The following is an 11,557-nucleotide window of genomic DNA, read 5'->3' as shown; positions in this document are numbered from 1 at the left end:
CTGTCACACAATGGAAGGAATTCATAACACTCAGACCGTTTAAATGCAAAGTGTCCCCCTGCACCAAAGCAACTACCCACTCAATGGAGGCAAATGATTAGCATGGCACAGACTGAGCTACTAAGCCAAACTCATTTGGATGGCAAGTCACTCTTGAAGCAAAGGAGCACATTAATCTTACCAAACAAACACATTGCAGGAGCCAAGTCCTGCCTCTCCCTGCTCCGAGCCCAGAAGAGTTCCTCCTCTTAGCAGTTAGTCTCAGCAGAGGAGAGGAAAAGGCAAGGCAGGAAATTCACTTCCCTCAGTTCCCTTTTGTCCACTCAGGGTTGTCTGCTGACCTGCAAAAGACCACAGCCTATGAGCATATAATGCCAGCTGATTGATCATCATGGATTATTAACATGACATCTATTAATATACAGAGCGAGAGTACATACTGTAGCATAGCCTTATATAAAATTCTTATTTAACAGATGTTTACTACTGACCATGTATGGATGTGATATGATTACTCTCTTTGTTGTAATGCCTGGCTCAGGTTAAACCCTTTGTAAAACATACATATACTGTACATACAGAGAATGTTCATTTCCACAGAGCATGGGAAATGTATTCCTGTAAGAATGAGCACACATGTTGTTTTATGTTAAGCATGTTCAGTAAAATGGATAGTTTGATAAGATAACATTATCACGATCCCGATGCTAATTTCTGCGCGTTAACGGTAATTGCTATTATGTATTAGCATCTAGCTAACGGACTAAGCGCTAGTTATTTGCCACATGGTTGTAGCAATTCTGCTACCTTGCGTGCGTGCGTGCGTGCGTGCGTGTGTCAACTCGCCGTCCCGTGTATCGAAATACACTGCCGACAATTTACCCACATCTGGCGGGTCTAATTTCAGACCGTGGACACAACAACATGGAGGCTCCGTAGTCCGAACCAAGACGACAAACTTTACTACACCTTTCAACTTGACGAAGGCAGCACAGACCATATCCACTCCTTCTGTTCTTACCTTTCACAATAAAAGCCCTAGATATATAATATTCACAGACCAGTATTTAGTAGAGATGCACCGATCCAACTTTTTCAGTCCCGATAGTGATACCTGGGCTTTGGGTATCAGCCGATACCGAGTACCGATCCGATAGCAATGTCTGATTAATAAGCTGTATGGAAGTGACTGGGATCATTCTTTTATGTGTAAGGCAACATCAGACTTGACTTAAATATTGCTTTCCTAACAAATAAATACGTAGATATACATTTGCTGAATTGTTATATTATTATTAAAATAATAAATCGTACACCAGCAACCTGGTAAAAAATCTTCAAAATGATCAGGAATTACAATTCACAAGTAAATCTTATTAATGCAGCAATAAATTGGTCAAAACTTAAAACGGGGAATTTAAATTCCAGTATAAAATGTATATCGTATATAAACATAGAATTTAATTGAATAGGTCGGCCTCATTGTCACCGATACCCGATCCAGCTATTTGAGTCAGTATCGGCCCTATATCCGATCTGGTATCGGTGCCGCTGCATCCCTAGTATTTCGCATTTTTGTGTTGTTTATTCGTCACACCCCCGTGTGTAACGGCCTCTAGTCTTGTCTTCTATCTAACCACTGCAACAGCCAGTATGTTTATGAGCAGCTGCGTGAGAGAGTGTCGTGGTAATAAGCACAGCCTCTGGTTAGTCACTGATTGTAAGTCACTTGATTGTTTCTTAAATGACTGCATGGTTTTTAACATCTATATTATTAACTGTGTCATTATAATGTTGTGATCCTACTAGAAACACTGCAGTAATTCTTACACACCTCTGTTTTCCCAGATGTCCCAGTAGCAACCCACAGCCAAAAACACCAAAAGGAGTTGATTTCACTCTCTTGTCAATTGAGTGCCAATACAGTGGTGCCCTGTGTGTGTCTGTGTGTGTCTGTGTGTGTCTGTGTGTGTCTGTGTGTGTTTGTGTGTTGGCACTCAGGGACAAAGGCAGCATTATCCATGCAGCGTAGGGGGAAGAGTGCACGTTAAAACACTGGAACACTCATTCTCTGGAACGCTGTCATATGCACATTAAGCCTCCCTCCTGGGTCATATGATGAGCAGCAGCGTGAGAGAGGAAGATGTTGGGAGTTGTTCTAGAGAGTGTGTTGATACAATAGAAGGGTATCGTTGTCGGCATGCTCGTCTTTAACGGTGTTAATTGGTGTAGATCTGAGGAGAATCCTTTTCCTGTCAGCAGTTTAAAATGATCAGAAACTGGAACTGTTCAGCTTGTCTTCGTGTTGTAGTTATGTGCAGTTGCAGATTAAGGGGCACCCCCCCACTATGAACCCTCCTGTCTGTAGTGTAGCCCAGTGCTATGTTAATGCTCTTAGTAGATTTACATGGCAAATGCTGCGTAGCTACCAAAACCTCAGTCCTTCAGATGCTCCCTGGGCTTTCCAGACTGTAATTCTTTCACCTGCGAGCCCCCAATAACCTCCTCACCCCGCTGTGGGTGAGGAAAAAACTTCACAATAAAGACAAATCTATTCACTTCTTTTTATTTGTTAGCTTTATTTGTGAGCCTTGAGAGCTCAAAGGAAGAGTAAAACATCTCAGTCCATCAATAACCGACTAGGTGTTACTGCCCCGACACACCAAGCCGACGGTCGGCCGTCGGACAGTTTGGGGCCGTCGGACAGTTTGGGGCCGTCGGTGAGCGTCCGTCGGCCTAGTTTTCTCATTGTGTCGGCTCTAGGCTGTCTGTGTCGGGTTTTTTTCGGCCGATTCAACGAGTTGAATTGGCGGCGGAGCCTGTCAGTGAGAGAAATCACTCTGATTGTCTTTTCAGCTTAAACGAATCAGAGCACGAGAAGAGAAACGGACGTGAGGAAAGCAAGCAAATGCCGATCATTCCAATATGCAGATATTTTCACGACATGGCCGTCTGGAATGAAGCTGTGTGAGAGTGGTGTGTAAATGGTCGGCAGACGACACTTTATTTCATGTACGTATCATAACCTTGGCTTATATATCCACCGTCCTCGGTCTTCCGATTTCCCTTTTTGAATGAGGAATACAGACTACCGCCACCTGCTGGTGTGGAGAGTTATTTCATCTCACTCAGGCGCAGAACGTACGTGGTAGTTGGCCGTCGGCTGTAGTCTTTGCGGTGTGCTCGAGTGCAACTTTTTGTCCAAGGCAAAGGCGACGTGAGGCGACTTAATGGGCAGCCTTTTTCGCCGCTACTTCTTTGATGTTGGGTTGGTGTGTCTGGGTCTTTAGAGAGAGTTCACAAAAGCATCCTGAAGAAACACCTTTGTTATATCTAGTTCACACTATACAACATTAGCCCGGATTTTCCGCTCCCGGACAGTTTTTGGAGATCCCAGACAAAAGCCCCAGATCAGAGGCAGATCAACGTTGGTTATGTGTAACGCAAGCTGAGCGGCTCGCCGATGCCTCGCAGACACATTCCAGATACATTCCATTTTTTATTTGTGGGCGCCTTACTAAGCAGAGTGAAAAATGGATAACAATGTAACAATAAATAATGAAATTAACAAAACAAATTTACAGTGTATAAAATCATTATGTACAGAAGATTCGTGGGACCAGATGGACAATGATCAGAGTGAATATAATAGTTTAAAGAGATGTGTTTTGAGACGAGATTTGAGAGTGTCAATGTTACGGATATCTAGAATGCTGAATATCTGGACCTGTCGGAGACTCCGGCCACGAGCTCCAGCCAATGAGAGCGCCAGACTTGGGTTGAGGGGAAATCTGGGGGAGGAGGGGTCGCCTGTAACACACCTGTCTCACACACATACAGACATTTGGGGTCTTTTCCATTGTTGTTGGAGGTCGTCACAGTGTGTAAAAGAATAGGGACTTACTGTATGTGTTACATTTGCAACACGGAGCAAAGTTGTCGTTGCACCTAGAGGAATAAATAGTAAACACATCTGCCGATATCAGCAATGTGTCTTGCGTATGGTATCATGTCATTTACCGTGGATTTCGCCTGTGTTTTTGTGACAAAACATGTTTTGGAGACCTCATTGGGGGATTCCTCCCGGTGAAAGATCTTGTAGTGTGTGACCCTTCTGTCGCCGGTCAGTCATGTAGTGTGAAACCCCCCCCCGATTAGAAGACAGCAAGCTGTGTAGTGTGAACAGTACATCGATCCGACCACTTTGAAAGTCTTGTAGTGTGAACTCGGCATTAGACACCTCCAGTCTCAGTGTGATGTGCATATAAAGAAGAGGCTGTTTGTAACTGGGAGCTCAGGTGATCCTCATCTCCTTGCAGATGACCTCCATCCCGCAGCCCAGGGCCTGACTACAGGGCCTCTCATCCACAGCACCAACATCACAAGACTTCATGTTTACAGGCCCGTCCTCAGACACCTGACTCCACAATCAGCTGAGGGATCAATAGATGGTAGGGATGTGCATTCCAAGCAAAACAAAAAAATACTATTCGAAAATAACTGGGAATTTGTCAATTATTCGAAAATCAACGCCAATGAATGTCAAACTAGATATGTCAGTGCGTTGTCATATCTGGGAAATGGGGTATATATCTTAATGTTTGTTTTAATCTTGCATTGGGTCTATAGATATGACATTTTCCATTCTTTTTTGTCTCAGTAAGTTCTTCTTTTCTCATATATTTTGAGTGTGCTTTGCCAGTGTTTTCAGGTCATGTTGAAGGGATAATTCGTGTGTTTTGAAGTGGGGTTGTATGAGGTACTTATCCGTAGTCAGTGTATTATCTACAGTAGACGACAGTCGGCACACCCTCGTTTTGGAGAAACATACAGGAGTTACCGCACGGGACCAAAGCAATGTACTGCTGTGGACGGGGACAGCAGCAAAACAGATTTTAACCACCTTAAAAAAAGCGATATCACTTTAAGTACACTCTATATTTAGAATATTTTCACAGCTTTACCTTGCCGTCAGACAGCCATTTCCTACGTGTAACTGAAGCTGTTGTTTCCATCTATGCTCTCTTCAAAGTCGCCAAACTCCCGCCAGTATCGGGAATGCATCTGTTACTGCACAAAATTCGTGATTGGGTATCGGCGAGTACGCCAGTCTATGCACCAATCTGATACCATCATTTATTAACCCAGAAAAAGATGTAGTTTTCAATTTTTCTTCTCTGCTCCAAAACAGTAGCCTTCACTGTGCTGTCGCCCTGAATGTATCATGGCTGTCACTGGCATCTACTGTCTATTATCTATACATGGTCGGTAGTAGGGATGCACCGATACCACTTTTTTTCAGACCGAGTACAAGTACTTACATTTGGGTACTCACCGATACCGACCGAGTACCGATACGAGTACTTCTCTGTGCCAAAAGACCCTCGTTAACAGTCAGCTGGAGGGTGTGAGCGACACACGGCAGGTTGGGGAGTCCCGCATACGAGGCGATGCGCCGCGACTGGCTCTAGGTCGGCTTGGAAAGGCTCGGGGCGAAGGTGGCTCGCGGCCACAGCTTTACAGCGATCCCCGCCGCACCACGATGGGTCTCCCTGTTCCCGGTGCGACTGTCGACCGGGGCGGACTGTCCTTAGTGCGCCCTAACCACGTCGTGCCGCGCCACACGTAAAAGGCGCCAGGGGTCTGTGGCGTTGTTGGCAACCCACCCGACCCGTCTTGAAACACGGACCAGGAGTCCTTGTCTAATGCGCGCGCGAGTCAGAGGGTGCAAGCAAAACCTCGTGGTGGGATCCCAGCCCCGCGTGTTAGGGTACACCACCGGCCCGTCTCACCGTTGGGAGTGGAGCGTGAGGACCTGAAAGATGGTGACGAGAGGTTAATGTCCCGCAGCTGTAAAGTGGTATCGGTGCCGTTGTATCGGAGCCGTTTTGCGAGTACGAGTACATGAGCACAGTATCGGACCCGATACCCCATTTACCATGTTCTAGTTTTTCTTCACTCTATCTTGATATTTGTCCCTTCAGGGACCCACTTTCCATCAGACCTCATTAAAGTTTCATCTCAACTATTCACAAACAAATTGTAAACTGCCACCAGGGAGTATTAAATGGATTAGATTTGGGCTGAACGGTGGCTTTGTGGCTGGAGACAGTTTGGGAAGCTGTGTCGTAGTCCCAAGCGTCCATTCTGTCTCAGACCCTGACCACTGATAACCCTTTTGCCTTTCCGGGATCGGTAAAGTAACAGATTATGAATATTCTTCTTCTCATCATAATTATTTATTGTTGCATGTTGGTCTTTACAGTGCACACAATGTGCTGTGTGGTAGTTTGTCTTGATATGCAAACAGTCATAGAGTTGTTAGTCCCAGATCCCCTGAGAGAAGGACTGAGGTTAGCGACAACGGCTGCTGTGAAGATTGAAAAAACAACCTTGATACTGATATGGACTGTTACTAACTTGCCCAGGAAACTGTGTCTGCACACATTACAAACACTCATACACACAAACACACACACACACACACACACACACACACACACACAAAGGCTGTAGCTGTAGCCGCTGTTGTTTTGGTGAGAAGGCTGGCGCTGTGCACCTGTTGTGCAGAGAGGTTAGATGACTTTCACAATAGACACTCTATGCTCTATTTTCCACTGGTATCACATGAGCAGGTCTTTAACACACACACACACACACACACACACACACACACACACACCGTTGTGAAGTTTGGCAGCTATTTTAGATTTGGTCTTGAGATGAAAATGCTGATCAGTTTTAGTCACATTTTTATCCGTCGTAGTTTTATAAAGACGTCTATGAAAACGTAGGGCAGTTTTTGTCGCTGAAAAGTCATTTTAATCAATTTTTAGTGAAAATGTTTTCTCTTAATTTTGTCAGCTGTTTTTTTATTTGGTCTTAAGTAGGGATGCACCGATACCACTTTTTTTCGGACCGAGTACAAGTACCTACATTTGGGTACTCGCTGATACCGAGTACCGATACGAGTACTCAATAACACCATGACAGTTCTAACAATGACTTTGAAAACATGTTTTATTTTCATCAGACGCTCCACACTTTCCGACTGTAACAAATTAAATATACAGGCCGATGCTGTTGCTGACATTTTAACATTCAACTTTGTGTTTTCCTGAACAAACATGGCACTGCCACACATTTCACTTAAATGTAACCCTTAACACATTCAGTGGATTTCAGTACCACACAACATACAACTATAGCAAAACAAGTGAAATGATATGTGATCATATGTTAGTGCCGTCTGTGAGGAGTTGGACTGGGTACTTTTTCGGAAAAAAGTGAGAGGCAGGTTCTTTTTGATAAAATGAAGCTTCTCTATATTATCAGCTGTGAGCCTGTTTCTGTTTTCATCTACAATATGTGACATTGGGCTCAACACAGTCTTTTACTGTCCACACTACTGCATGGTGCTGAGAGGTATCTGCGGGACATTTGGGCAAGAGTGGGATTGTGGGTATGTCTTCCCGAGAAGTTGTCTCTAACTGAATGGCCGATACTGGTATCGGTATCGGTGCATCCCTAGTCTTAAGGCCCAGACTCACCAAATGGACATCAGAGAACTAGTGGCGACAAAGGCCGATTGTTGCGTCGTCTCAAGTCACCAGTGTCTTGGCCAAAAAGTTGCATTTGAACACACCGCAAAGACTACAGCAGACGGCCAGTTAGCACGTATGGTCTGCTCCTGCTTGAGATGAATGTGCTCTCCCTACCAGCAGGTGGCGGTAGTCTGTATTTGTCATTCAAAAAGGGAAACAGAAGGCAGACGATGGCGGATAATACAAGCCGTTGATATGATACTTACATGAAACAAAGTGGCGTCTGCCAACCATTTTCACACCGCTCACCACTTGGCTTCATTCCAGATGTTCATGTCGTTGTGAAAATATCCGTGTATTGGAATGATCAGATGAGATGAAGATGAAGATGAGAAATGAGAAGAGCCTTCTGTGTTCTTCCTCTTGACTTTACTTGTTGGCTTGCTTCCCTCATTTGCATTTCTCTTCCCCTGCACTTATTCGCTTGAGCTGAACAGCCAATCAGAGTGATTTCTCTCACCGATGGGTGAATCAGCCGAAAAGCCTCCGACATGGGCGGACTAGAGCCGACGGTCCAGGACACTCCGCAAAAACTAGGCCGACAGACGCTCACTGATGCCCCAAACTGGCTGACGGCCGACTGTCGGCTTGGTGTGTCGGGCCTTTGGTCTTAGTCCTGTGTCAAAATGTCCTTTTTTATACATCATTTGAGTCAAACTTATTTCACATCAGATTTGATCTTATCATTATCTGATGAAAAACACCGGTTGAATGATTAAGAATACCGCTTTGCTACTCCGAGTCCTCCTGACTGTGCTCATTAGTGATGCACGATTCAGTTGCACCCACTGGTCTGCAAAAATATGCGTTAATCAACCACCCGACCAGCAAACCGCCAACTTTATGCATTATAGTAGCACGATTGTCAGGACTGAGGACTGAGAGAAGAAGGACAGAGATGGACTGAGGACTGCAGCGAGAGGGCAAGAGAAGGTGGAAAGTGACGAAAACAACGAGAAATTTTGGGCTTTTAATTTTAAAAATACATTTTAGTCTCGTCTGTTTTCGTCAACGATATTGCCTGATTGATATCGTCACCATTACTGTTTGACGTCGGTGCCGTCTCGTCATCGTCTCGTCTTGGTCAAGGAAAACAAATGTTGTTGACGAATATATTCTGTCATAGTTTTCGTTAACGAAATTAACACTGACACACACACACACACACAGATGCAGGATTAAGTCCATAACATCTCCATTTCAGCCCGAACTCTATTTCATGCCTGCTCAAAGGGTTGGATGTCGTACATGGTGATGACTGAGGTCATTCACACTGGTTAAGAGGAACTGACTGCCGTATGCATGTGTGACATTTCTCTCTCCCGTTGGTGCCACAAACCAATCATCTCACCCGTCCCTCACTGGGAGTCTCACAAGTTTACGGTTCTCATGATAACTCCTGTGCCTTGATAATAAACGCTCTATTTCCTGTCTCTATCTGCAGAGGTACATCGCCCTAGAAGACTCCCAGGACGGCGAGAAGAAGGATCTCCAGTGTCGACTGGTTACGTTGGAGTCACACACACGGCAACTAGAGCTGAAAACTAAAAACTATGCAGATCAGGGTGAGTCCGCAGGCTGTACTGGCTCTATTATTGGAAAGTCTACCACACATACACATACACACACACACACACAGGCCAGATAGCCTGTGAGCAGCATTGATAGTTTGCAGGTCTTGTGACTGTTTGTTAGCCTTATGTGCCAGAGGGCAGATGGACTCCCATGTCCCTACTGAATAGAGGCCATTAGTAACATACTATGATTGTGTTTGCCTGCCAAGTCTGCTAAATGAGCTGTAACAGAATAGATCAAACCTATTCCAAGATTCAGTGTGGTGTACAGGAGGATTTTAGGGAGCTAAGGCTTCGATCTCCTTATAATATTAATCTTTATTTAGTAGCAGTCTGTGCTTCTGGAAAATAAGAAAGGCTAAAACATTCATGTCAAAAGTAACTGATCATTATGTTTTCCTGAGGTAGGAAAGACATTAAATTTTAAAGGACAGACTGTAGTCTTCAAAGCGTGGTAGTCTTTCCAGTTCATCAAGAGAAAACCCTCATGATGTGTGCATGACTGCACTGTTGACAGCGTGTGTGTGTGTGTGTGTGACTGCTTGTTTGTTCCACCACAGGACCGTAGCGTTCACGCTAAGGGAGGGCTCTCAGCAAATGGCTTTTTATTTTCTTTCATTGTGACACTTCCCTTTTTTTCTGTTTGTGAGTTTTATTAGTCTGTAATTATGTTTTTGGAACGAATTGGCAGCAGTGTGAGTTAGATCACTGATCTGGGTTTGATCATGTCAGTGTGAATACACACAGTCTAACTCTATAAACCCAAGACAACTTTGATGAATGCAAACACACTGTCAACTTTGTTTTCCATTTATTAATGTTCTTATTTTATTACTTTTTAAATACATTTATTTTTAATAGGGCTGTCAATCGTTTAAAATATTCAATCACGATTAATCATATGATTGTCCATAGTTAATCGTGATTTATCACAAATTAATTTTTTAACTGTTCAAAATGTACATTAAAGGGAGATTTGTCAAGTATTTAATCCTCTTATCAACATGGGAGTGGACAAATATGCTGCTTTATGCAAATGTATGTATATATTTATTATTGGAAATCAATTAACAACACAAAACAATGACAGATATTGTCCAGAAACCCTCACAGGTACTGCATTTAGCATAAAAAAGTAACATGAGCCTGCTACAACCTTAAAAATCGCAAGTTCCAAGGTTAACGGATTTTTTAACGATTTGTTTTAACGCTTTATTATCGCGTTATCTTTGACAGCCCTAATTTAATGCCATTTTACCTTGATTGGATAGCTGACACAATAGTCTTCTATGCTAATTTCGCCTGACTCCTCCATTATTTCCTGGCTGCAAATCAGCTGCAAATGCACTAACCACACCAGCACAAGGGATGTGACGGTGAGGACATTTTCCCACCGATTAATTAAACTTGTGACAACACCGGCGTTACCCAATACACCGGACATTTCACAGGAAAAGATGACAGTCAACATGCGTAGCTTTCTTACTTTGATCTTTAGCATCGGGTGGCTGTGTGTCTGGCCTCTCAGGTCCAGCTTTTGCTGCAGGGCCGCAGGGGTCTACCTGGCGCCGCTCAGTCCTCCTTGCGGCGATTAACGCTACCTTGTTACCGTTGCGGTTCCCTTATAGCGTTGGGTTTAAATCTAAAATATTGCCAAATAGGCACGTTTGCTTTTCGCTTCGACACCAAATCCTCTGCCATCTCTCGGTCTGTCAACTCTCTCTCGTCCTGTTTGTGTGAAATGTGACACATGCTGCTCTGAGCTGACTCCTCAAGATACAAACAAACTTGGATAAATATACATAAAAATGAGTTTGTTGAATCAGTGTGGCGACAGTCACTTGTTTACCTTGAAATTATTATCACTTAAATTGAAATATTTGAGGTATTTTTTTTTTTTCTTGGACATTTAAAGGAACGCCCCATAAATGAAAAGCATGATACCGTATGTGATCTCAGTTCTATCAATAGGACATATTCAGGCTTTTCATGTGGGGGCTTTCCTTTAGGATCACTTCCTTTTATTCTACACACCTCCTGTATCTGACCTGGGTTATTTCTGCTCTACTCTTTAACCACCAGTTCCTCTATCAGCCCTCTCATACGTAAGCACACTGAATCACAGTTTACATCATCCTATACAGCTGCTGTCTGAACTGTTGCACTTCATTGATCACGTAGGTGTTTTTTGTCTACTTGAGCCTGAGAGAAAAAACACTCTATTTCTGACTTAAAACCTGTGCAGCAAAGCATGAAGTATCACTTTTTACAGTCTCGCTTTTACGGATTTGGAAGGCACGTTTAAGTGCCTCTGTCCACCTGTTGGTGAGAGGGCATTTTGCTTGGCCTGGCATCTGAAAACACACGGAGACTGTCGGG

General features: G+C 43.8%; 1 protein-coding gene across 6 annotated transcripts in view; it reads left to right on the top strand.

Moving 5' to 3' along the window:
* spag9b (sperm associated antigen 9b) overlaps nt 1-11,557 on the top strand; it is a 70,626-nt gene that overhangs the window by 10,323 nt on the left and 48,746 nt on the right. For all 6 annotated transcript variants that reach the window (XM_037755305.1, XM_037755307.1, XM_037755302.1 and 3 more), the window contains exon 2: nt 9,049-9,169. In XM_037755305.1, the coding sequence (XP_037611233.1) occupies nt 9,049-9,169 (121 nt within the window). The remainder of the gene's footprint in view (nt 1-9,048; nt 9,170-11,557) is intronic.

Source organism: Sebastes umbrosus, chromosome 20, assembly GCF_015220745.1.
Source record: "Sebastes umbrosus isolate fSebUmb1 chromosome 20, fSebUmb1.pri, whole genome shotgun sequence".
NCBI classification, from domain to species: Eukaryota; Metazoa; Chordata; class Actinopteri; order Perciformes; family Sebastidae; genus Sebastes; species Sebastes umbrosus.
This window is presented reverse-complemented; position numbering and strand designations above follow the sequence as displayed.